This window comes from Entelurus aequoreus, unplaced genomic scaffold (genome assembly GCF_033978785.1).
Source record: "Entelurus aequoreus isolate RoL-2023_Sb unplaced genomic scaffold, RoL_Eaeq_v1.1 HiC_scaffold_36, whole genome shotgun sequence".
NCBI classification, from domain to species: domain Eukaryota; kingdom Metazoa; phylum Chordata; class Actinopteri; order Syngnathiformes; family Syngnathidae; genus Entelurus; species Entelurus aequoreus.
This window is the reverse complement of record NW_026907968.1, coordinates 205,091-232,290: the sequence shown is the minus strand read 5'-3', so window position 1 is coordinate 232,290 and position 27,200 is coordinate 205,091. Positions and strand designations below refer to the sequence as shown.

General features: G+C 42.0%; 1 protein-coding gene across 1 annotated transcript in view; it reads right to left on the bottom strand.

The window, feature by feature from the left end:
• The window catches only part of LOC133645308 (anoctamin-1-like), a 195,375-nt gene that overhangs the window by 20,593 nt on the left and 147,582 nt on the right, over positions 1-27,200 (bottom strand). Inside the window, exons 23-26 of the mRNA XM_062040192.1 lie at positions 20,912-21,064; positions 13,996-14,048; positions 13,696-13,880; positions 10,785-10,890 (exon numbers count right to left, since the gene is read on the bottom strand). Coding sequence (XP_061896176.1) covers positions 10,785-10,890; positions 13,696-13,880; positions 13,996-14,048; positions 20,912-21,064 — 497 coding nt within the window. The remainder of the gene's footprint in view (positions 1-10,784; positions 10,891-13,695; positions 13,881-13,995; positions 14,049-20,911; positions 21,065-27,200) is intronic.

The following is a 27,200-nucleotide window of genomic DNA, read 5'->3' as shown; positions in this document are numbered from 1 at the left end:
ACACACTAGGGCAAATTTAGTCTTATTAATTTCTACATATTGAGATCTATTACTTAAAATAACTACTTAACCACTGTTGTGAAACACCTTTCTAATTTATGGGAGTATTGGGATAGGACTGAGGAAGATGTCTGCTGTGGTGGTGGTTAGTTTGGAAATTAATTTAATAAAAGTAACTTCAAAGTGCAGTCTGACATTTTAGTTTGGAGTAATTTATATTTTTATTTAGACATTGCAGTACACCATACTTCTGGATGTTGAGCTAGAAGAGGATAATGGCATGACAGAATAAAGTTAGAATTAAAGTTGGGGTGCCAGTGATTGTCACACACACACTGGGTGTGGTGGAATTTGTCCTCTGCATTTGGCCCATCCCCCGTGATTGCCCCTGGGAGGTGGGGGAATCATGTTTGGTGATTTGGCTCCCAAATTTTTTGTAGTCTTTGGTGTGACTCGACCGGGGTTTTGAACTTGCGACCTGCCGATCTCAGGGCGGACACTCTAACCACTAGGCCACTGAGATGAAGTAGGCAAACCAAATCTCAACAGCTTTCAGTTAGCAATAGATTTTGAGAGTATAATGCGAATAACTATAACTTTACAACCGTTTGCTGTGAATAGTGTTGAATAATAATTACAAATAACAGCCTACATTAATAAATACAATAAGAGCCGATATGTAAAGTGTTAAAAAGAGGAGAAGTGTGATTAGGGCTGGCGCTTAGAGCATGGCCTTGTGTGTTTGTTATGACTAAGTTGGATAACCAGTCGGAGACATGCAAGGCAAGGCGGGGCAGCTTTGTTTGTGTGGCGTTTTTCCAGGAAAGGACAAGACTCAAAGTGCTTCACAGACAACAAAGTGAAATGAAAGAAAATAAAAGCAAAATTAAAATGCAGACAATAAAAATAAACACAGTACGGACGTTAAAAGTTAAAAGATTAAAAGATTTAGCTGAAAGATAAGGAGAAATTTGAATAAAAACATTCCTTTGTTTTGGAGAGTATCACGCACAGCAGGAGGTCAGAGTGCAAGCATGACAGCTTGCTCGCGCCTACTGATAGACAAATGATAGTTTAAATTAACTTATAGATAATCTTTAAGTGAATTAAAAGGGTACTTAAATACACATGAAGTAGTACGTATAATCTTTGAATTAAGGTTATTGATTAGCAATTAATGGGATAGTTAAGACTGTAATTTTAAAACGTGATATGCAAATTGAACTAACCGAGAGGATATGAAAACGATGGGTGTACATGTTTTGAGTTCCAAATTCTGGAGGAAAAAACCTCAACAAAACGTAAAACCATACAGACGGACTTGGGTGGTAGCCACGGTTGTGCTAGGTCAAGCGAGGGTGGAAAGGATATGCAGCAGGGGGACTGCCAATCTGAACAAGACAAGCTCCAAAGTTGTAGCCAGAACATGCTCACAAAAAATACAGGTGTGACAGCAGGACGAACAGCAGGATACAAACAGACCCCTGCTGGACATAAGTGTCAACGGACAATGTTCAACACAATCTTTGAAGCATTCCTTTGTGGTCAACCTGCACACACCTTGTAATGACCTGCTTACGAACTGTGCCCTGACAATTCAATACTGCACAGAAGGAACTTCCTGATGTTGCCTGACAGCACGACATCAGCTGACAACTACTGGGGACGCCTCCCAGGAATGAGTGGAAGACGGGGACTGCTCCAACTGTCCTAGCACTAGCTGACTGAGGTGCGTCCGTGTGTCCTGCCACCCAAACCGCCAAAGTGTATATTCACCAATTAGACGACTCATAATAGGAGCCTTTTGACTCTTATATATGGTGGGACTCAAGGTATGGCCGCTCATGTGAACTATCCTTACAACAATTAGAATGGTGTAAGATGGACAACTAATGACCCACATTGTTCCCTCTGTCCTGCCTACGAAACCAAAAATTTAGGTCAAATGATAAAACAGGGCGTAGTTGCCACTGATTGAACCGATACGCTAATACCACATTTTTAATTATTTCGGTTGTCTGTTAAAAACAAAGCTATTGGTTGCAATTTGGACATTCCTGCTGTAGGCTACAAGGAGCTAGCAGCTACACAACAGCTGAGCTAAAACAAAATTTAAGCATATCAAATAATTGTAGTTGCTTATTACATACACAAAGTCGCAGAGAAACAGAAGTCTGTAGAAAGTATTCAGTAACAAACGTGTCCGCATTATTAAACTTTCTACCACAGGAAATATACTGAACAAATCCAGCAGTTACTGTCAGACTCTAATCCGGATTACCGTGTCTATCAGAGACATGGTTAAAACCCACAACACCTTTACGTTCTAATTAATGTCCCGGGGGACAAGATTACAGAAAAGACAGATTGAGTGACAAAGGGGGGAGGAATTATGATTTATGAAAGGGAAAATATTAAAAGTAGATCAATTTGAGTATGTTGAAATTAAAATCACATTTTTCTCAGAAATGTATTTCAAGGTAATTGTAGTATACCGACCAACCACAGCTAAATACATTTTTCTTGATTCATTTTCAGACATCCTCAAACAGCATAGTATGACAGAAGTAACGTCATGGAGGACGTTAATCTGGACTGGTTAAATAAAACACGTAGAAAGAAACTTAAGGATATTATAAACGGCTTCTACATGATACAAATGATAAGCAGCCCTATACTAGAATTACAATTGGATGACAAAAATCAAAGAGAACATCTGTAAATACACGAATACAAAACCAGAAAGAAGAGTGGTATATAAAAATACCATTGGATTAATAAAACAATTTGGATTCCAATAAAGACATGAGGACTCAGCTCTCATAAGAGCAATTAAAACAGGTCTAAATACAGATCGTATGATTTTAAAAGTTTGGAGGAACAAAAGTTACAATGTTTATGCGGAAGTCTAAGACTGACTTTCACTTAGAAGTAATCAAAGTCGCAAAAGGGAACATTAGAAAGTTATGGAAAACCAGATACAAACTTACGGAAAGAGAGCAAACAAGAAACAACTCTATAACATTAAATATCAACGGCGCTACTATCGCAGACAGTCTGGACATAAGTAATAATTTTAATGAACATTTCATCCAGTCTGTACAAACCCTGAATAAAAAATCCCTCAAAATCAGTGCAAATAATTGTCATTTATTCAGGATGGACTAAATTTAGAATTAACAAATGAAACAAAGTTAAACAAAATCTTCACTGCATTATCAGACTCACGATCTAGAGATATATATATGGGTTGGACACTATCTTCCTAAAAACATATAAGGATTGTATTATTGTTCGTATAACAACGATTGATAAATAAATCAATAACGGAAAACACTTTCCCTACCACGTCGAGAAACTGCTACTATAATTAAATCCATAAAGCAGGAAATAAAGAAGACCAGAACATGTACAGACCAATTAGCCTTCGCCACGTTATAACAAAAGGAATAGAAAAATTGAAGTTAAAAGGTGGCTTTGGAGCAATCAAGGCTGCTCACACGGTCACTAAGAGGGGCATTATGTTGACACATCAATTTAATGAGTATTATATTTATCCATGAGAGCATTTTTGTTGTAAATTTTGAGGTATGGCTGTTAAAATCTTGGTTGTTTTTACGAATGATGACAGATGTGAACAAGAGCATGTATGGTCTTTGTGTGATGATGTAAATAAGGTGTGGTTATATTGTATATTAACAATGTGTCCATGAAGGGGCATTTTAGGACTTTTCTTATAATTGGGGCGGTATAGCTCGGTTGGTAGAGTGGCCGTGCCAGCAACTTGAGGGTTCCAGGTTCGATACCTGCTTCTGCCATCCTAGTCACTGCCGCTGTGTCCTTGGGCAAGACACTTTACCCACCTGCTCCCAGTGCCACCCACACTGGTTTAAAAATGTAACTTAGATATTGGGTTTCACAATGTAAAGCGCTTTGAGTCACTTGAGAAAAGCGCTATATAAATATAATTCACTTCACTTCACTTCAATTGAATACATGCTACAGTATGATTATTTTTGATTAATTATTGATTATTATGAATGTATATATTTATTATGATTAATTAGTGTAATAATTTTATTGCTTGATTTTTGGATCCCTTTAATTTAGGTAGCCAGGGACTACAGATGGAAAGTAGCTATTTAGATATAATCTGGTACAGAACATATCTGTTTCTGAACTTAATGTTTCTGTGCATTGTCCCATCATAGATAGACTAAATTAAATACAACTATTTAGTTAATTATTGAGGCCACAATAATTCACTAGGTGTTGTAAAATATCAAAGTACTATTGCAAAAGCGAACAGTGACCTCAAACATGACCTGTCCTCCGCCTCTGTTCTTGCTGCACTTGACTATCAGCTGTCTTTTCTTTTTCTTGGATGTTTCTGAAACTACTAATACTATTACTATTACTACGACTAACACTGTCCCTGTAAGAGGGACAGAGGGGGGAGGTGAGTTTGGATTGGGTCAAGTTTGAGCGTGTTGAGGTTTTATTTAATCGATATGATCAATCCGGTACAAGGATAAAGGAACGTAATGATTTAGATTGACAATTGCAGTGGTTGGCGAAAGCAACCCCAACCTCAAAAGAGGGTGCCAATTCAGTAATTAAATGTTTTGTGAATGATCTAATATCCCGACATGGTTTCCCCAAAAAGATTAGGTCAAACAACGGCACCTAATTTAAGAAAACAGGTTAATCTTCTTCAGTCACAAGATCAGCACTTCTCAGGACCAGCAGCTTCCTAGGAAGGTGGAAAGACCATGAGACCAAAATGGTAAGTTTGCAAAATGTAGAATTTGTGTGCCAGTTCCTCTGTGCAGATTTGAGGATGAAAGCAGCCACTCCAGATTCCCTTGCACTCGCTAAGAGGGGCACGGTCAAAGCCAATCCAGGACCAACACCCGATACCTGACTGGAAGGAACCGAGAGGAGAGACAACACCTTGCCAGCGATGACGAGAACAACTAAGGTTGCCAGCCAATATGTCCACCGGGACTCCAGCAGCTGTGGAAAGAAGGGTCGGGAGTGCCGAAGCAGCGAGGAGGCCTGAAGCAAGCCGAGGGCCTGGACCAAAGCCCCACGCCCCATACTCTGCCCCAGCCTTCCCCAAAGCCCCCACAGCTCCAACTCTACCTGAGTTTTCCCCAATTTCGGCCAGCACGCACATGCCACTGAACAGTCTGCCCAATGGACTGAACCACACCCCAAAGAGAGACAGACTGTTTGAGTGGATCTCTTTCTTCACAAGGGCAGCCGAAAGCCCAACGAGGTGTCGGCAGGCCACCAGCCTGAGGCACCACCGAGCCATCTATACGAGCTCTAATCGAACATGGACTCATACGAAATTCAGTTGTGTGTTCAAAATCAATTGATAATTAACAATATTGGTAACTACATTCATTGCAAATGCCGGGAAAAATATTTTTGCAAATGTCTTACAGTCATAAGTCTATATACATTCATCTATTTATGTTCAATGATGTTCATGATCAAAGTATTTGTTTTTCCTTTACTAAATCAAAGGGTAGGCCACTAATTGTATTCTGTGAGATGGTTTTACTGCAGGCTGGTAACAGCGATCGCTCTGAAAGAGGCTCATAGACGGAATTTTTGCCTCGTATAAAAACATTGAGGTTTTTGCCTCTATCTGCGGTAGAGATTTAAGTTAGTGGTCTATATCAGAAATTGTTTTGGTCCAGGGTCTTAAGACCCTGGAAGGCGAGTATGTAGTAGAATTTCTGACCTTTTGACCTATATTTCTTGTCTTTTAAGAATGTCCGCTCATTTTCAATACTCTTGGATTTTGTGCCATTGAATGGACCAGTTGTGGGACAAAAGTGAATATTAAGTCGTGCCAACCTGTCTACAGAATGTGTTGACTGTCTAAAGCACATATGTCAGAGTCAAGGCCCGCGGGCCATATCCGGCCCGCGAGAAGGTTTTTTACGGCCCTTGGGATGATCTTGATTTATTATTAGAACCGGCCCGCAGACCGCAGATCTTTTTTTTTTTTTTTTTTTTTTTTTTAGACCGCAGATCTTTTACACGCACCAAGCGGATGCCGGTCCAAGGTTCCGAAAGGGGGCGAGCGGCCCGCCGGGACGCGCCTGCCGGCCGAAGGGCTGCAGCCCGGCCGTCAGTCGCGGAGCCCGCCGTGCCACGCGCGCCAAGGGGGCGGGCCGAAACCCGGCCCCTTGGCCCTGAGACTTCTGCTTTGTTTCCCCAAACCGCGCGTCACCGCCGGGCCCGCACCACCGTCGGGCTGCAGCCCGAGCGTCGGTGGCGGAACCCGTCATGTGCCGCGCGCGCCAAGCGGAGCGGGGGGGTCAAGCGGGCCGAAACCCGCAGGCCACCCCCTCACCACGAGGCCCTGAGACTTCTGCGTTTGACCCCTACGCGCGGCCCGTCGGGACGCGCCCGCCGTCAAGCCACGAGGGCCAGCCGTCGGGTCGCGGAGCCCGCCGTGCCACGCGCGCCAAGGGGCGGGCCGAAACCAGCGGGGGGTTTCGGGCACCCAACTCGCCTCCCTCCCACGGAGGGAGGAGGGGGGTTTAATGTGAACATTACTGTGCAATCACATATTTAGAGTTTTTACTCAATTCAAGTTTAAAAGTTAAAGTTTAATATTTGTTTTCACTGCATGTTACTTCTCCTTAAACAAAGTGTTGTTTTTGATTTATAGATTTTTGCACTTTATTTTATTGTATTTCAATTTAATTATATTTTTAAAATATTTCAGTTGAGTGGATGATAGAAAATTGCTATTATTGTTTTTTTCTTTGAAGTAAATTTAGCCCACTTTTGCTAAAATAGAAAATATAGGCTACTGATGGTGCCTTGAATACCGGTTTCTTTCATTTAATGTTCATGTTATGGGGATTTTTATATAAAGGAAATTTGTCTTTTGTGTCTGTTGAAAATTAAAGATTACTGACAGAGCCATAAGAAAATATTGCTTTATTTATCTGATCATATTGGAATATATTTGTTAGGTTTTCAGTAGGTTCAATTAGGTTCACTAGACTATATGCGTCATTTAAAAATTTTTCAATGAACATTCGAACAGTCCGGCCCTCGGCTTGTAGCTAAATTTTTTATTTGGCCCTCCGTCCATTTGACTTTGACACCCCTGGTCTAAAGGATTCGAGTTATTATGGAACAGATAGGGAAAAGATAAAAGACACTGACGCACTCGATAAGGAACGATGACGCACAAAAGACATATAAAAAATGGCAGAAGACCGGAACTCGGGGGTGATTTTGGCTTGTGTGTGTCTTGGTTGCTCCGGAGTAACTTGTGGTTTGTCTGCACGGCCAACTCAATTCAACCTGCACTTCTGATAATGGGTAAATAAATTTGTTGTACTAAACTACTTTTGTTGCCTGCTTAAGCTTCGGACAATCCACTACAGTACCGGTACCGGTACCAAAATATTGGTATCGGGTCATTTAATTATCATTGTTACATGTGTTTATGTCAGTGTTTTTCAACCTTTTTTGAGCCAAGGCACATTTTTTTCATTGTAAAAATTTTGAGGCACACCACCAGCAGAAAACATTAAAAAAATGAAACTTAGTAGTCGATATTGACAATAAAAAGTCGTTCTCGCAATTGTTGGATATGAATTCAAACCATAACCAACCATGCATCACTATAATCTTGTCTCAAAGTACTGCCACGACTTGTCACATCACACTGTGACTTATTTTGAGTTTTTTGGTGTTTTCCTATGTGTAGTGTTTTAGTTATTGTCTTGTGCACCTATTTTAGTGGCTTTTCCTCTTTTGTTGGTCATTTCCTGTAGCAGTTTCATGTCTTCCTTGAACGCTATTCCCCGTACCTGCTTTGTTTTTGCAATAAAGACTATTTAAGTTGTGCGGAGGCTATCCTTCTTTGTGGGGACACTGTTGATTGTCATATCATGTACGGATGTACTTTGTGGACGCCGTCTGCTCCACACGCTGTAAGTCTTTGCTGTCGTCCAGCATTCTGTTTTTGTTTACTTTGCAGCCAGTTCAGTTTTAATTTTGTTTTGTATAGCCATCCCTAAGCTTCAATGCCTTTTCTTAGCGGCACTTGGCGGCACTCACCTTTTGTTTATTTTTGGTTTAAGTGTTAGATACCTTTTTACCTACACGCTGCCTACCGCATATTGTGATCACGACAAACCATGTTCCCGACATCTACAAAGCAATTAGCTACCTGCTGCCACCTACTGATATATGAGTATTACACGGTTACTCTGCCGAGCTGTAGACAGCACTGACACTCAATAACGGCACATTTGCGGATTATAATTACTGGTTTGCAAAAATTATTTTTAACCCAATTAGGTGAAATTACATAATGTCCCACGGCACACCAGACTGTATCTCACGGCACACTAGTGTGCCGCGGCACAGTGGTTGAAAAACACTGGTTTATGTCACCATCATGTGGGCAGTTAGTACATCTTTGACAAATGTGTATTTTGAATCAAACTTTATTGACCGGAAGTTGCATCAGCCAAGCAGAGAAATTTACAGTGCCAGCACATACTTACTGGTGGTTCTTTTTGAAGAAATACTGCATATATATTTTGTTTAAGGTTGCATCGCCGTTTTACTGTGCCGTTAGGGGCGCTCCGCTCCTACTGCAGCCGCGCCTGAATGCTTAATTTAGCTAATCCAAACTTCGACATAATATGGTTAATATACAGCTTATGGTTGTTATTATTTCGGTTGTTGAATGTATTGCATTTCGGCTGTTTAACGCAATACATTAAAAAATGTTTGTGCATTTTAATTAAGTGAGAATTGCAAATTTGTACCGGTCATTGCAACTAAACATAAGACATTTAGTAAAGTACGATTTATAAACAAGTTGTTTATAAACTGTAACATCTTATTTGTGGTTTCACAATTTAATTAGACTGCAAGAAAGGACTTAAGGCTCTGTTTAAAAGCAATGTAAATTAACTTTATGATGTGGTTTTAATTTGGCTGTGTCTTTATCTGACATGAAATAATGTGGAAATGTTTATTTCTGCAAGAATTACGTTTTCTTGTTTATTGTGTTTGGCTCAAGACAAACTTTAAATTTGTTCTGTCTAAAGTGTCACCATTAAGCGTATATATTTAAACTTCCTATAGGTAGGCTGTGGAGGCTTACTGTTTGACAATTATGACATTTATTTTTGTATTAGACATTTATAAATGCAATTGCATTCATTACATTAAGACAAATAAGTAACCAAGGTGAATCCAAAATAACAAGGAGTCTTTGTTTTATTGTGGTTTGTGTTGTGTCTTAGAGGGAATGTAAGTGTTGTTAACCTCTCCTGTGTTGTAACTCGGGTGAATGATGCAGGCAAATTAGCCGGACTCAATTTGAATGTCAAAAAGACCAAAGTGATGAACATTGGTGGAACAAGTAACCACGCATTAACAATAGAGGCACTGGAGGTGGCGGACCATTTCAAGTAGTACCACGGATCCATAAAATCTGCAGATGGAAAGTGCACAAAATCTCTTACATGAATAACATCACCAAGTGGATACAGCTTCCTTTAAGGAGGTCTTGAGTGTGTGCAAGGTGCGTAACGAATGGCGCAAAATATCTGGACAAGTTACTGGCAGCTGCCATCACTCCTGATGATGCTGAAAGATATCGAGTCTATTGACAGACATAAATTAGAACAATATTCTACTTTGTATTAGAAATGGCAACAGCGGAGGATGCATGTGCATGTACGAGTCAGTCTGCCCCACAACAAGAGGATTGAGAAAAAGATTAAACTTATTTACTACAACATTGGACTGCAATGGCGGACTCACGCAAAGCTCTTCACCAATTGGAAAAAATATCACACGTTGGGCAAATTCCAAACGGATCATTTGGCGGAAGCATGAAGGAAGGCAGGATTGTTTTATAAATGTCTCTGCCATGCATCCTTGGTTTGATTTCACAAAAACATGTACCAATAGGTACGAAAAGTTGGTTTTGCATAATAGGTCCCCTTTGAAGACGTGCTGTCAAGTTGTTGATTTTATTTTGATCTCATGGCTGGTGAGAGCTGCTGGTCCCAAATTGTTGTGCTAGGTCCCTTGACATGCGTCACACCTGCCTGAGTGAGTTATGCAGTGGGTTGCAATGCTCATATTGTATGACAAGACAGCTTTTTCCTTAAACCATCAATATTATCACAATTTAATATTGCGAGCTCTAGTAACACCCCTAGAAATACCACATATAGACATTTATAAGTATGTGGAAATGATGTCACGGCAAAAGCATGCCATAGTCAAAGTTAAAGGCAGCACAATCAAATATTAGATTTTGTAATTTGACCAGGCGTATTATCAGATATTACACTGCTTTACTTTGTCACCTATGAGTGAAAATATGTCAATGTTTTGTTCAGATAGCTATAGATAGATAGATACAGTACTTGGAGTACAGATACACTATTGGCCTACTTTGGACTGCTTTTAGCAAGTTTAGAAATTATACCAAACCCTGCATGCTTAAATCTTTCTGTATGCGGCCTTTGAAGGAAAAAGCTTGGAGTTTAGTTATAATTTCATATTCATTCATTCATTTATTTTTTGATAATTGTATTTTTTAGATAATTACCAACGTTTTGCCATGTTTTATTTTAATTTTAAAATAATCAGTTTTATAATTTAAATGTTGTTTTCCTTACTGTACTCAAAAACCGAACGTGTCCTTAGAGGTATGCACCGTGGCACATCTTTCAAATGGATGATGATTGAATGTGGATGACCCAAACCTGAAAGACGACAACAAAAGTCAGGCGGACAGCAAGAATGGTCCAGAACTCCTTGGAGAGATCATATGGTGTGCTGGACCAAGGAGGGTCTCTGTAGTCTTTATACCTATTGTCAGACACACAAAAACATCCTGAAATGGTGTGCCAGTATTTCCCATCATCATTGGTTATGTGAAATTTGGCAGTGGGTCATGAGCAGTGTTGGGACTAACGCATTACTTTACACACACATTTGATTGGTAAATCATAGTGTAACGACCTGGAATGACACTTTATGTGTGGTGTTGGAGTTGTCCGACTTTTTGTGTGGCTGTAAACGCATCACTGGCTAAGTGCCATATGTGCATGTGTTGGCGCAAGTGAGAAAGAGCGAGCGGCTGCTGTTGATATAACAAAGTTGCTTTTGGTCTGGTTTGTACTGCAGAAAATGACCACTTTTGCGAGATATCATTTTTTTTACTAATGTTTTGGTGATGTGTTTATGGCTGACAATAAAGAGTTTTGCTCAGTTAGCCGTTAGTTTCGGCGGTAACTAGTAATCTAATGCGTTATTTTTTATATTCAGTAACTCAGTTACCGTTACTACATGATGCATTACTGCGTTATTTTACGTTACTTTTTATGTAGTATAAAGTGTGTTTTATCGGAGCGTTGCAGTGTCACCGTTCTGATTCTTCTTGTGTCACAAGCCGAGGAAGAGAGACCTGCGCTCTTTGTGTGTGTGAGTGTGAGTGTGGGGAGGGAAGAGAGAGAGGAGGTGGGGCGTGTCTGATCATGGCTGAGCTGCAGTCGAGTTTGTTAACATGGAGATATTTTCACTACTTTTCTTTTGTCGAGCACAAAGAAAATAACATTTTAAATGTAAATTGTGCTTTGGATCAAAGATCCCATCTACTGCCCAAGACAGCAATTCAAATCTGCTGAAACAAGCTACATAAGCAACATGCTTCGACGAAGCTAGTAAAGAGAGACAGAGACTCCAATGCTACTTTCCCTCCACCACCACTTAAGGATTAACTCTGCCTCTGCTCATCATTCAGGACTGAAGATACACACTCTGTCAATCAATGTTCCCTCTAATTGTTCATGTGTGTGAGCAAACGCAAAAACTCCCTGAGCATTCAGTGGAGCCCATGTGAGCAACATCAGACGTGCACACTGTGGCTACACCAGCAGCACACCTGTCCCAAACCTGACTAAATAACAAGTTCCATCTCCATCCATCCATCCATTTTTTACCGCTTGTCCCTTTCGGGGTTGCTGGAGCCTATCTCAGCTGCATTCAGGCGGAAGGCAGGGTACACCCTGGACAAGTCCCCAGCTTATCGCAGGGCCAACACAGATAGACAGACAACATTCTCTTATTATTATAATCAAATGACAGCAGTCATTTCCATGAGGTTATTTTCTAATATAAGTGTTTAGGCCCACTTACAATGACAATAACAACAAATATTGTTTTTCATGAACTGTGTACTTGTATTGTTTGTCTGGGTGGAGGTCCTGCTTTGGAAATAATTTGTACACCTTTCAGACATTGCATTTAGTTCCCAATTAAAACATTCTCATGTTGCACAATGAGATGTAAGCAGGGGATCATGTGTACATTCCTGCAACTTCCTGTTTGTATAAAATATATTTTTATTAGTATTTATTTAATATGCTAACAGCATTTAATGATTAATATTTATAAATTAAGATTCCTAATAAATGACACTAGAATAAGCACACATTTGATTGGTAAATCATAGTGTAACGACCTGGAATGACACTTTATGTGTGGTGTTGGAGTTGTCCGACTTTTTGTGTGGCTGTAAACGCATCACTGGCTAAGTGCCATATGTGCATGTGTTGGCGCAAGTGAGAAAGAGCGAGCGGCTGCTGTTGATATAACAAAGTTGCTTTTGGTCTGGTTTGTACTGCAGAAAATGACCACTTTTGCGAGATATCATTTTTTTTACTAATGTTTTGGTGATGTGTTTATGGCCGACAATAAAGAGTTTTGCTCAGTAAAGTGATGGATGGAATTCATGTCCTCAAAGCGTCTCGACAGACGTTACAATATTTGAACAAGGATGACGAAAAGTGTTTTCTCTGTCGTGTCCGTGTGTCGAAAATTGTTATGCGCTTATTTTTTTAATTTGATTTATGCGTGGCATAGATTTGCCGTGCGCAGAGGATGCTTGAGCAGTGCACAATTGCACAGGCGCACACCTCAGAGGAAACGTTGCTGTCAATTCTCTTATATACTCTAGACTAGAGTGTTTGATTATCACATCACTCTAAATGTATAGACTATAAAGTTCACAAACATAAAGAGGGATGCTAGTGGGACAGGGCAATCTTTCCTTATCTCTAAACTAAAACTGGGGAAATGTGTAGAGTGTTCTTGGCTTCAGACATGATTTTGTGTCAGAATTCCTTGAGGAAAAAATGCCTGGTTAGGCTTTGTGTATGTAGTGTGTGCCTTTCTTGCTTTTCAGCTATGCTGTTATTATGTTGTTTGTTACTTATGTATGTTATGTTGCAGCTATTTAAAATAGTTTTGTCAATTTCTTCTGGCCAGAAACAAATTGTTGTATGTAGACCTCATTGCTTGCAGAGTTCAGTGATGCAAATACATGTCAAGTTGATCAACAGATTGTATTATTCTCCAGTGCAATAACAGTACTGAAATGAAGGCTAAAAGGGCATTAATGGGAGCTTTAAAAAAAAAGAAGAAAAAAAGAAGTAACTAAATAGTTACTTTTCACAGTAACGCATTACTTTTTGGTGTAAGTAACTGAGTTAGTAACTGAGTTACTTTTGAAATGAAGTAACTAGTAACTGTAACTATTTACTGGTTTTCAGTAAAAAACCCAACACTGGTCATGAGTATTCTCAATTATTAACCAACAATGAAACTACTTACCTGCATGTTATTACTGAATGTCCTAGAATCATTGGCTGGACAGGGTCTGTACCTGGCTGAAAGTCACTCACATTGAAGTATGACAGAGTGTGATCGACAAAGCCGTGCATGGTGCCATCAGGACTGTACATGTACTTGTAGACGAGCCGTGGGATGAAGTCAGATGTGAAGGCAATGACAAAGGCCTGTGAACCAAAAACTGCAATGGTTAATACATGGTCGTGAGGTGATAAAAACAACTTTCTTAGTTTTTCCAGGATGGCTTGCAAAAACATGCATTCAGTGACTTGAAAAACTCACATTCAGTATGACTGCCACCTTGCTTAGACCTCTTAACAGGTTGTACCAGATACCTGCAAACAAAAAGAAGCGTTGTTTCAATTACGGTTAGGTATCAGTACCCAGTACCGCGATATCCCACTGTTCAAAACACAGCAACTAATGTCTGAGACGCTTATCGTCAAAAGTGATTACTCCACTAAGTAAAAATGTACAAGTGGTGTGCCTGGTGTCAATGTTTAGTTTGACTAACACTTAATCCTCCTGGAAATGGGACTTCTACTCCTCCATTATGACATACACAGATTTGGTAGACATCTGCTTTATTCAGCAAGGAAGTGTCGGTCTTGGAGTTGTATTTGGCTGTTTGCAGCTCTATAGTAATAGATTAGAATAATACAGTCTCCAGGAGTAGCTGCTTATTAATAAAAGACAGCAAGTCATATTTGCATTTACAAGTGTAGATAATTATGAATCTTCAACCAAGATTCCATCAATGATCTTCCTGACATGAGGCTTTCCCTGGTTGATGTTGTATTTAATAATATACATGCGTATAAAGTACTATCTTTCTATCTATGTGCTTCTAATTGTTTTACAGCTTTCTTTATTCCTTCTCAAACATATTTAATAGTCTTATCAAACTTGCAAAGCACCCACTCTCTGTCTCACCGCCCATCTCTCAGCTAGCTAGCTGCTAAGCTAACGGAGCTAAGCTAGTCGCGGCCCTAAGCAACTACGCTCCGAAGGTGTCTGCTCCCTCACGCTGCTGCTATTCTTCGCTTATTGCTCCGAAGACTACAAGAACTTGACTTGGTGAAAGAAACAACCTTGCTAGCTGCTAAGCTAACGAGGGGAAGCTCGCTGCGGGCGAAAGCAACTACGCTCTGAAGGCATCTGCGCCCTCACTCTGCTGCCACTTCTCCAAAGACAGCAAGAACGCGACTCGGTGTAAGAAACAACATGAGTATGGGTCAGTGCTCTTCGTGCACTGTTCTCAAGGGTAGGTTGGTCCTACTAGAGACCGTGCCCGCCAGTTAAAGCAGAGTCATTTTGTAACTTTAGACGCCACGGACACATTTGCTAGAGTTAGCTGTAGCACGCTGACTAGCCCAGCTTGTAGCAGCTCTAAGCAGCCTACAAGCCACGGTGAACCGGTTGAGAAGCATAATAGATTTAGCCCTTTAGCTAGTCCGACACCCCAGGGGCACCACACCTTAGTCATAGGGGACTCCATCACCCGGAACATACAGCTTAATAAACCAGCCTTAATTTAGCGTATTCCCAGGGCCAGAGCACCTAACATTGAAGCTAGTCTTCGGGAGCTGACTCGCAACAGGCCTAGTAAACACGTATGACAGGCTAATCACGCCACTAACTACGCGAACATAGTTGTAAACGTCGGCTCCAATGACATAGGATGAGACAGTCAGAGATTACAAAGAGGAACATAGCTAGGACTTGTAATCTCGCTAGAAAGATGTCTAGGTATCGAGTACTTGTCTCTGAGATGTAATGATGAGGTATAGCAGATTAGTCTCGCTTAACAAGTGGCTCGCTAGTTTTTGTAGAGAACAGGGACTAATGTTTATTGATAATTGGCCCTCTTTCAGGGGCTTGCTGAGGAGGGGCGGCCTTCACCCTAAGGGGGGAAGGCGCCATCGCTCTCTCTAAAAACATAGACCACTGTTTGAGACAAGCCTGTCTAACTACACTAGAGTAAGCTCGGACACCTGCAATTACAGTGTCTGTTAGCCTGGGAGAGGAGTCAGTTAAGGCAGAACTAACGAGCGCCAAGCTGGAAAATTCCTGCACACATAGCATTTCTCTTAGAATAATACATAATTTACCCAATGTTTTTTCTGTAGTAACTGTGCCAGAGGTGGACATGCATTCTAGACCAAAAATACAACTAATCTGTCTGGAGCCGCAAAAAATGAAAAGCTGTATATAAGTCTTATAATGAAGGCAACACATGATGTAAGTGTCTATATTAGCTATAATTGCCTACTATCAAAATTAATATGTATCACAGGATGAACTAAATCTTCGTTGACACAAATGTTGAAATTTAATCATTATTCTACACATTTTTACAACATTAAAAACCATTAGTAAATCAGAGGTCACTCAGAAGGTGAGATAACTCCTGGAAATTACTGGCTTTTAATGGCCAAAGGTATTGATGTGTGTTTCCAAGTTAAAGGAAATGGCAGGCTGTCTTCTTTTAATAGATTTATTACAATCTTAGGCAAGCTAGGTAATGTTTGCTGTGATCTGGAACAACATGGCACACAAACAACTGTCTGAAATGTGTCATGAGACATGCAAAACTAAATTATATACAAAGAGGATAAAAGTAAAGGATATTAAATGAGCTCAAATATACCTACAAATGCGGCATAATGATGCACTATGTACATACAGCTAACTAAATAGCATGTTAGCATTGATTAGCTTGCACTGACCAAATATGCCTGATTAGCACTCCAACAAGTCAATAACATTAACAAAGCGCACCTGTTTGCATTCACGCACTGCATGAAACTTTTGGTGGACACAATGAGACAAAGAAGGAGCGGAAGATTTTACATGTAAACGAACAGTTGCGTGTACAGTCCACACTATGGTGAGTTCAAGAACCATCAAAATTAGTAGGACAAAACGATGTTCACCAAATACTCTCATCAGTGAAGCATACACACAAACATATTAAACAGTGGGCTTTCTAATAATTGGGAAGGTTTGTGGCATGTTTGTTCTCAAACAAAAAAAATACTAAAACAAAACAATTATTTTCCCCCCATCTTTTTCCATTTTCAATCCTTTTTTAAAAATGCTCCAGGGAGCCACAAAGGCGGCACTAAAGAGCCGCATGCGGCTCCAGAGCCGCGGGTTGCCGACCCCATCTTAACTATACGAATGCACATATTGCCCGTCCCTTTAAAAAGGGGTGGAAGGGTTGCAATGAAAGCCTTAACCTTAGCCCTAACCTAAGTAATAAATATAAATCATTTGAGGTTACTATGAGGTCTGTCACCGCTATATCTCCATCTGGCTGTTTTTTATTGCCCCCCTGGGCCCTATTTCGACTTTATCAGTGAATTTTCAGAGTTTGTCGCTGATCTAGTGACGCACGCAGAAAATATAATTATAACGGGGATTTTTTATCCATATGATAAATCCTTCAGACTTTCCATTCATGGCGCTCCAGACTATAATTGATAGCTGTGGTCTTACACAAATAATAAATGAACCCACGCATCGCAACGGTAGTACGATAGACCTAGTCCTTCTCCAAGCTGTCACCACATCCAAAGTTATGGTACTCCCCTACATTAAAGTAATGTCCGATCATTACCTTATAAAATTTTAAGTTCTGATGCATTGTCAACAAGCAACTAATAACTACTGCTTTAGCAGCCGCAACATTAATGCTGTCACAACTACGACTCTTGCTGGCCTACTGCTTTCGGTAATGGCACCATTCCCAAATGATGTGGGCTCTATCAATAACTTCACAAACAACTCTAACGGTGCCCTGCGCAACGCCATTGATAAAGCAACGCTAAAGCTAAAAAAGGCCCCTAAAAGTTATCGACCCACTCGGTTGATAACTTTATGAATTTCTTTAATAAGAAAATTGAACTCATTAGAAAGGAAATTAAAGATAACGCGTCCCAGATCAAACTGGGTTCTATTAACGCAGATACAAATGTATGTAGAACAAATATTCCCCTCTCAAAATAATCTCTCTCTTTTTGAAGAAAAAACATTAGAAGAACTCCTGCGACTTGTAAATGGGACAAAACAAACAACATTTTCTAGGAAACTAACCAAGGCGCTGTTTGTAATATTAGGACCATCAGTGCTAAATATTATTAACTTATCACTTCCCTCTGGCACTGTTCCCCTAGCATTCAAAAAATCGGTTATTCATCCTCTGCTCAAAAGATCTAACCTCGATCCTGACATGGTAAATTACCGGCCGGTGTCCCACCTTCCCTTTATCTTGAAAATCTTCTAAAAATTTGTCACACAGCAGCTAAATGAACACTTAGCGTCTAACAATCATCATCACCACCAGTTTCAGGGCAAATCACTCCAGGGAGACAGTCCTCGCAAAAATGACTAATGATCTATTGCTAACTATGGATGCTGATGCGTCATCCATGCTGGTGCTACTTGATCTTAGCACTGCTTTCGATACAATCGATCATAACATTCTATTAGAACGTATCAAAACACATATTGGTATGTCAGACTGAGCTTTTTCTTGGTTTAACTCCCATTTTACTGACAAGATGCAGTGTGTCTCCCATAACAATGTGACATCAGAGTATGTTAAGGTAATGTGCAGAGTTCTACAGGGTTCGGTTCGTGGCCCTGCACTCTTCAGCATCTACATGCTGCCGCAAGCTCACATCATACACAAATAGGGTGTTAGCTTTCACTTTTATGCTGATGACATCCAACGCTACATGCACCTAAAACTTACCAACACGCCAGATTGTAGTTACCTGGAGGCGTGTCTAAATTAAATTAAACAGTGGATGTCCAGCAACTTTTTGCATCTTAATGCTAAGAAAACGGAAATGCTGATTATCGGTCCTGCTAGACACTGGCACCTATCTAATAAAACCACCTTAACATTCGATAACCAAACAATTACACAAAGCGAATGGTAAAGAATCTCTGTATTATCTTCGACCCAACTCTCTCATTTGAGTCACACATTAAAAGGTGTTACTAAAACAGCCTTCTTTCATCTCCGTATTATCACTAAAATGTCCCATATTGTCCACTACCGACTCTGAGATCATTATTCATGCATTGGTTACGTCCCGTCTCGATTACAGTAACATATTATTTTCGGGTCTCTCTATGTCTAGCATTAAAAGATTACAGTTGGTACAAAATGCGGCTGCTAGACTTTTGAGAAGAACAAGACAGTTTGATCATATTACACCTACACTGGCTCACCTGCACTGGCTTTCTGTGCACTTAAGATGCGACTTTAAGGTTTTACTACTTACATATAAAATACTAAAAGGTCGAGCTCCATCCTATCTTGCTGATTGTATTGTACCATATGTCTCGGACAGAACACTGCGTTCAAAGCACTCTGGCTTATTAAATGATAAATGGGTTATACTTGTATAGCGCTTTTCTACCTTCAAGGTACTCAAAGCGCTTTGACAGTATTTCCACATTCACCCATTCACACACACATTCACACACTGATGGCGGGACCTGCCATGCAAGGCGCTAACCAGCAACCATCAGGAGCAAGGGTGAAGTGTCTTGCCCAAGGACACAACGGACGTGACTAGGATGGTAGAAGGTGGGGATTGAACCCCAGTAACCAGCAACACTCCGATTGCTGGCACGGCCACTCTACCAACTTCGCCACGCCGTGATTCCCAGAGCCCCAAAAAAGTCTGCAGGCTTTAGAGCGTTTTCTGTTCGGGCTCCAGTACTCTGGAATGTCCTACCTAACAGTTAGAGATGCTACCCCAGTAGAAGCATTTAAGTCCCATCTTAAAACTCATTTGTATACCCTAGCCTTTAAATAGACGGCGTGGCGAAGTTGGTAGAGTGGCCGTGCCAGCAATCGGAGGGTTGCTGGTTACTGGGGTTCAATCCCCACCTTCTACCATCCTAGTCATGTCCGTTGTGTTGTTGGGCAAGACACTTCACCCTTGCTCCTGATGGCTGCTGGTTAGCGCCTTGCATGGCAGCTCCCGCCATCAGTGTGTGAATGGGTGAATGTGGAAACACTGTCAAAGCGCTTTGAGTACCTTGAAGGTAGAAAAGCGCTATACAAGTATAACCCATTTATCATTTATTTATTTTAGACCAGTTGATCTGCTGTCTCTCTTTTCTGCTGAGCCAATTGAAACAAGCCTTTTGGCTTTTTGTGCCATCCATTTGCCTTTTTAAAGCATTACATGGATTAAATTATTTAAGATGTCACTAAACTTCTCAATCAATCAATCAAAAAAAAAAAAAACCCTCTCCTGCGTGGAGAGTTTATCAGTTGACCACGGATCTGCCTCCACAGATGTAGTGCTAGCTGTTCAAAGTCGGGACCCAGGATGGACCACTCCCCTTTGCATCAGTTGGTGACTGTGGAGGGAGGTGTGGCTAGCGCTGCCTGCAGGAGCGGAGGGCACCGCCTCTGTCCATGGTGCTGAGGACAGAGCACCATCAGACGGGAGCGTGGCAGTGCCAACGGCGAGACACAGCTGAACAGGTGATTAGATTTCCCAGGTGGTACGAGTTGTCTAATCACCTGTTGTCTTTAACAGTAGCGGTCGGGAACAGCAGGAGGAGGAGGGCTTGGAGAGTTTGGAGTGGAAGGACACGGACTGAAAAGTCGAATAGTGTAATCATTGATGGTGAATAAAACCTTGTTCAACTCTGAACGCCAGACTCCTGTGAACGTGTGTGATCAGCGGAACCCGCTAGGAAGCGACTTCCACAGTGACGTCTCTGCCTCCCGACGTGTCTACATGCAAGAAGATCCCTTGCTGGCCCCACTATGAACTAGACTTTCACATTATTAACCATATCCACTCGGCATCCATTGCACCGATCACCCAGGGAGGATCTCCACATCTGCGGTTCCCTCCAAGGTTTCTCATTGTTCCCATTGGGTTGAGTTTTTTCTTGCCCTGATGTAGGATCTGAGCTGAGAATGTCGTTGTGGTTTGTGCAGCCCTTTGAGACATTTGTGATTAAGAGCTCAATGAGTAAACTTTGATTGATTGATTGATTTAAGTCAGAGGAATAGGTGACAGTTGTGATGTACAGTAAATGGGTGTAAATAGTGCATTGATAAATTACGAAGATAAATGTATAAAAATCATAGAGATAAAGATAGCTGAACTAAGGTGAACGTTTTTAATATATTTTGTCCCAAGAAAACACCTACCAATATCTCTGGCTTTGACAGCGTTAGGCCTTCTGAGCTCCATAACAAACTTTTTGGCGTCCAGGCGTATCTCAATGATGTTATTCAGAAGAGCAAAGAGAGGAGCCAGGGGAAAGGAGGCCACAAAAAGAGTCACCATCCCAAACTGGATGACTGTGAAAACAAACAGAAACTTGTATTAAAAAAGAAAAGACAACAGAGAATCTTTCAAAAACAGGATCAGATCATCTAATCAACAGAAAAAAACAATTTAAAAGAAACAGTTATCATTAGGGGTGAGACAATATTGAATTTGCTTTTGCGTATAGATATATGTTCATACAGTCTCCATCCATCCATCCATTTTCTACCGCTTATTCCCTTCGGGGTCGCGGGGGGCGCTGGAGCCTATCTCAGCTACGGGCGGAAGGCGGGGTACACCCTGGACAAGTCGCCACCTCATCGCAGGTTCATACAGTATGTGAACGTAAAAATAACTAAGGGTGGGATGAATGTACGATGTAGTTCTATCATGATTTTTAAAACACCTTTGAATGTATTTTAAGTTGTTGTAATTCACACAGGTTTCTGTTGTAATTCTGGAGGGATTTTTTAATTCTTTTAAGGGGTCCTATTATCAAAATACAACTTTTCTTACCGCTGTGTACCTTTTTTTTTGTATCTTTGGGATACCCATAGGTTCTGAAAATTTGGAATTAAACCATGGAAGCATGGCAGAGATATTTTAAAAAAAATATATATTTAAAATATCTTCTTCAAAACGCTCCAAACGAGCCGTTTGGATTCTGAGACTTTCGTGACATATTTTGCCTTAGTTATGTCAGCGGCTATCACCATATACAGTATGTTCGAAGTTTACCCGAAGAGCTTTGCCTCAGTCTGCCATTTTTTATTTAGTTGTAGTTCAAAGTTGTAGTCGGTAAATTCCTTATTTTTTTTAATCCTCTTTTTGTTGGGCAGCCTGGCTTGTACATGCATATGCCTTGTAGTGGGGCGCAAAGTCCACGGTGGGTGTCGTGACGAATGAAAAAAGAATCCGCTGAGCGCAGGCTGGGGTGTACCCGAGAAGGAGGGGTACCATGCTGTGACTTAGGGACGGGTGAAAAATCCCTGGTGGGCCCCTGCAATGCCTCCAGAATGAAATCCCCCGGAACTCGCAGTACCTGACTGTAGACGAGTTCGGCAAACGAGGACTGCATGTCTTCTTATGGAGCGGCCCTGAGGCCTAGCATGACTCAGGGAAGTTTGTCCACCCAGTTACCGTTTAGTTTTAGTTTAGTTTATTAAGGATCCCCATTAGTCTACACCGCAGTGGAGACTATTCTTCCTGGGGTCCAGGCAAAAACATCACACAATCACAAAACAAAAGATTAAAATGCAGTACAACATGATCAAATAATAAAATGTTGTAATACAAAAATAGCAACAACAAAGAACCAAAAAAATAATAATAACTTCGAGTTTACATAAATGTAAACCGTCAGGCAAGGCGGCACGCAGGGCAGCTTTCATGGAGCGGTAGAGTAATCGGCTGGTTCTCGGTGGACAGTGGGTTCCGGGGCTAGATCGCTGCCCTGCCGGCCTGTGTATGGAGTTGTTTGATTATATATGTGTGTGTGTGTGTGTGTGTGTGTATGTATGTAATTATTATTGTTATATATGTGTGTGTGTGTATGCATATATGTACGGTATGTATGGATGGATGTAGGTATGTATATGTGTATGTGTGCATGTGTGTGTAGGTGTATATGTGTGTATATATGTATACACATTTGTGTGTATATATGTATGTGTGTGAGTGCTCGCGCACAGGGTGCGTGTGATGCGTCAGTGCGTTAGATTTGTGGCAGAAGTGCTTGTAGTTAGTGCATGCTGCATGCTGCCCCTGCTTGCTACTCTCTGCTTACAGCTATCGCCGCCAGCTAGCCCCTGGGTGGGTGAAAAGAGGAGCCGAGTGCGTAAGCCTCCTCCTGCTGGTACAAAGCCTCTCCACCACCAAGACCCCTGTGGTGCCTCCTCGTGGCCACACACGGTAAACTGCGTCTTTGCGGACACAGGCTAAACTGTAGGGGATCTCGGAGGCGAGGCGTGCAGGCCCACCAGTGTGTGGACACGCCCTAGCGTCCGCCAACCACTGCCCCATCTATGGGTTAAATAGATATAAGACCTCAACGGTGGAAGTGGCGGAGGATGACACTGCATGTCACAACGGCACTAAAGGCGGATGAAGGCTGCAACAGAGGGTGGTCTCCAGTCGTCATGGATCCATGCCATTGGATCAAGGCCCCTCTCTGCCAAGGACCGTGTGGTGGCTGCAGGCGCATCGGTCTCCCCACGCTCCTCCCGAATGGGAACCCATCCATTCTGAGGACAGTCATACTCGACCACGAGTGACTGCCGATGATGATGATGATATATGTATATATATATATATATATATATATATATATATATATATATATATATATATATATATATATATATATATATGTGTGTGTGTGTGTGTGTGTGTGTGTATATATATATATATCTTTTTTTTAAATTTATTTATTGAAAATTTTAAATTGTAATTTTTTTTGGACACACACACACACACACACACACACACACACACACACACACACACACACACACACACACACACACACACACACACACACACACACACACACACACACACACACACTTGGGGCCTGCTTGTCTGGCGAGAGTCGGCGCCATAGGCTACTACGGCCGGGCTGCGTGTTTGGGTCCCTTAGGTCCACCCCTTCCGGATGCCCGTCTTGGTTGGGGCCTGCTGGGTCTAGCCCCCGCGTCTATTGTGGCAGCTCGGTGCACTGCAAGTTGGCCAGCTGCTGGGGTAGTGACCTTGTCTGCCAGCGTGTCTTCCTTTTTTTTTTTTTTTTCCTTCCCTCAGGGGAAGGAACCGCCAGGGCAGTTTCATCTCAATCATTGGTGTCTCTTTCTATCCCCTCTTGCTCCAGTTTGGCTGTGCCAAACATTAATATAAATCCATTTAATAAAGTCTAATACAAATAAGGCAACAAGAGAAGTATCCCACACTTCTCTTTTGTAAAGTAAATTTGTACAGCAAATATGGGCATCTACATCAACAATAAGATTTGCTTGAGTAGCTGGACAGGACAAAAAAAAACTTGAGGGTTCCAGGTTCGATCCCCGCTTCCACCATCCTAGTCACTGCCGTTGTGTCCTTTACCCACCTGCTCCCAGTGCCTCCCACATTGGTTTAAATGTAACTTAGCTATTGGATTTCACTATACAAATATAATTCACTTCACTTTACACTTCATAAGGGGCTTCTTTCTGGCCAGGAGAGAGATCGCACCACAGCCTGACCCCTGAATCGCTGAACCGCGACCTCCTCCAGGCGCAGTCCTCCGCCATCTCGTGGTCAGATGCCTGGTCCACACCCATACGTGAGTGTTCAAGACCCAGCCTCACTGTGCCGACCCATCGATCTGGAGAGGCAGTCTGCGACCGCGCTGAACATGCCCGCAATGTGTCAGATGTCTGTGGTGTACACAAGAGGTGACAACTGGCGTTTCTATTGGGAGGACCACGGCTCAGCCATCTTGGACATGGAGAATGTGAAGGGTTTGTAGTCCACAAAAAACGTAAACTCACGACCCTACAAGATGAAGCGGAAGTGGCGGATTGCCAACCAGACACCGAGCAGCTCTCTGTCAAAGGTGGGCGCATGATGTGGGTTGCCTGACGGATGAACCGGTGTATGTAATGTAACCATTCCAAGAAATTCTCTGAGCCCGAGGGCGGGGAAAGCTGGAAATGGCTTCCATCTTCGGCAGCAGGGGCGGTGGCCCCATCCTTGCTGATGAGGTGCCCAAGGAACTGGATGGACGGCACCAAAGACACACTTCGCTGGGTTAATGACCAGTCCATGCTTGTCGAGCCTTATGAAGAGATCCTGGAGGTGTGTTATGTGCTCCTTCTCTGAGGCTGGCGACTAGTACATCGTCCAAGGAGACAAAAACAAAGCGCATGTCTCTAAGCGCCGAGTCCATAAGCCGCTGGAATAATTGGGCTGCGTTCTTCAGTCTAAAAGGCATCATGAGGAACTCAAACAACCCAAAAGGAGTCACCGCATCCCTCTTAGGGATGTCTGCAAGTTTGTACCACTGTAGCATGTCTAATTTGGAAAACAGGAGCTTCCCCACCAGATGCTCAGAGAAGTCCTGAATGTGGGAGACTGGGTAGCGATCGGGCGTGGTGGCGTCATTGAGGCGCCGGTAGTCGCCACACGGACGCCAGCCACCGTCAGGCTTCGGGACCATGTGGAGCAGCGAGGCCCATGGGCTGTCCGAGTTTAGCAGCCGCCAGTCTCTCCGGGTTGAGCTGTCGGCCTCTAGCAAGGATGAGAGGGCTTTTGGTTTTTAATGTGGTGCTCGACCCCATGTTAAGTCGTGGTGCCTGATAAGGTGGGCCGTGTCAGACCGGGGAACCCACTGAAAAGCTGTTGGCATTTGTCGCCTTCAGAGAGTAAGCTGAAGAGGGGGTCATATGTCCCATCGTCACTAGGGATGATGTTCTAAACCGGTTCCCCCGATTGTTAAATAGGAAAAGAACCGGTTCCATGGATTCGAATCCTTTTTGAGAAATGGTTCCCGTTATCGAAGCCACTATAGTAAAGAAAAATATTTGGTTCTTTATTCGAATCCCTGGGAACGAATCCCGTGTCACAGGAAATGACGTAGCTCAGTCATTCGGCGGCAGATACAGAAGCGGCAACAACAATGGACCGGAAAAAAACGCTCCAAGGCATGGCTTAACTTTACTAAGAAATTCGACGAGGAAACGGCTATCTGCAATTATTGCCAGGCTTCGCTTGCCTGTAAGGGGAGCAGTACAACAAACATGTTGAAACATGTTCAGGCCGTACATAACCTGAAGGTTAGAGAAACGTGTCGCGTCTTTGACACATGGAGAAGCAGCGACAGAGATGACCAAGCACGTCCCTCTTCCTCTGCTTCAACCCAGTGATAGTGCCAGTGAGTAACTAACGTTAACTGTTGCCGGTTAATTTCCATATCTGCTCACTTGTAGCCTTTAGGCTAAAATAACGTTACCTCTTATGTCAACCAGGACTGCAGTAATGTTAGCTAGACTAACGTTACCTAAGCATAGTCAGTGGCTAACGGTAACGTTAACGTTAGCCTTTTTGTATGTGTCTGATAACGTTAACGGTATCTTGTAGCCTACACCACTCCAGAGTTTGCAGGTCTGTCTAATAAACTAGAGCTTGCAAGATGTGAATTAAGATAATGTTAACGTTATCCTCTTTCAGATGATGACATTCATGACAGCCAGAGTGACCAGGGCAGTGTTTGCTCTGTAGCACAGAGCGTTAACCCATTTACCATGGCGAGGTATAACGCAGAGCGCAGCAAGAGTGAGGAGGAGAGTAACAACATTACTCGCAAGCTAACGAGAATGATGGGGAAAAAATCTCCTCCCCTTCAACTTGGTGAACACAGACGAATACAAGTAGGTTAATAATTGTATATTGCTGACATGTAATGGAGCAAAAAGTAAACAACACCATTACTCTGACATTTGTTTCAAATGTAAAGTGCTGTCCAATACAAATGAATGCAGGATTTTTCCTGCATGTATTTTTCTTAGGTGGCCCACATATAGGGGCACTAACAGTCAATATTTATTTATTTTATAACAACATTTTTTTGGGTAACAACAGTCAATATTTATTTATTTATTTTATTTTATTTTTTTCTTAAAAAATAAAAGTGAGCTTTTGTTAAACAAAGTATTGTGTTTTTTTTCCATATACAACAACCTATCTGGATTCGATAAGAGAATCGATAAGGAATCGGTTCGATAAGAGGATTCGATAATGGCATCGAAATCGATAATTTGTTAACAAAAATCATCCCTACTCGTCACAAACACATGTGAACAAGGAGAAGGTCAAAGCTTCCACCAGGCGGCCGTTCTTGACATCCACGAGCAGCCCGTGGGCGCACAAAAAATCTGCGCAGAGGAGGAGAAAGGATATGTCAGCTGTGACAAAGTCCCACGTAAACCGTTCATTACCGAAACATAAGTCCACAGTCTTTGTGCCACATGTTCGAATGGGGATTCAAAGGCGGATGTCAAAGGCGGCCAGTGGACCCCACCAACGGCGTTGTCAACTGTAGCTGGCAGGACAATCCATTGGGCGCTGGCGTCACAGAGGAATCTGTGCCCAGAATGGGTGTCTTGGACAAACGGTAACCAGCCCTTTGTGCCTGTG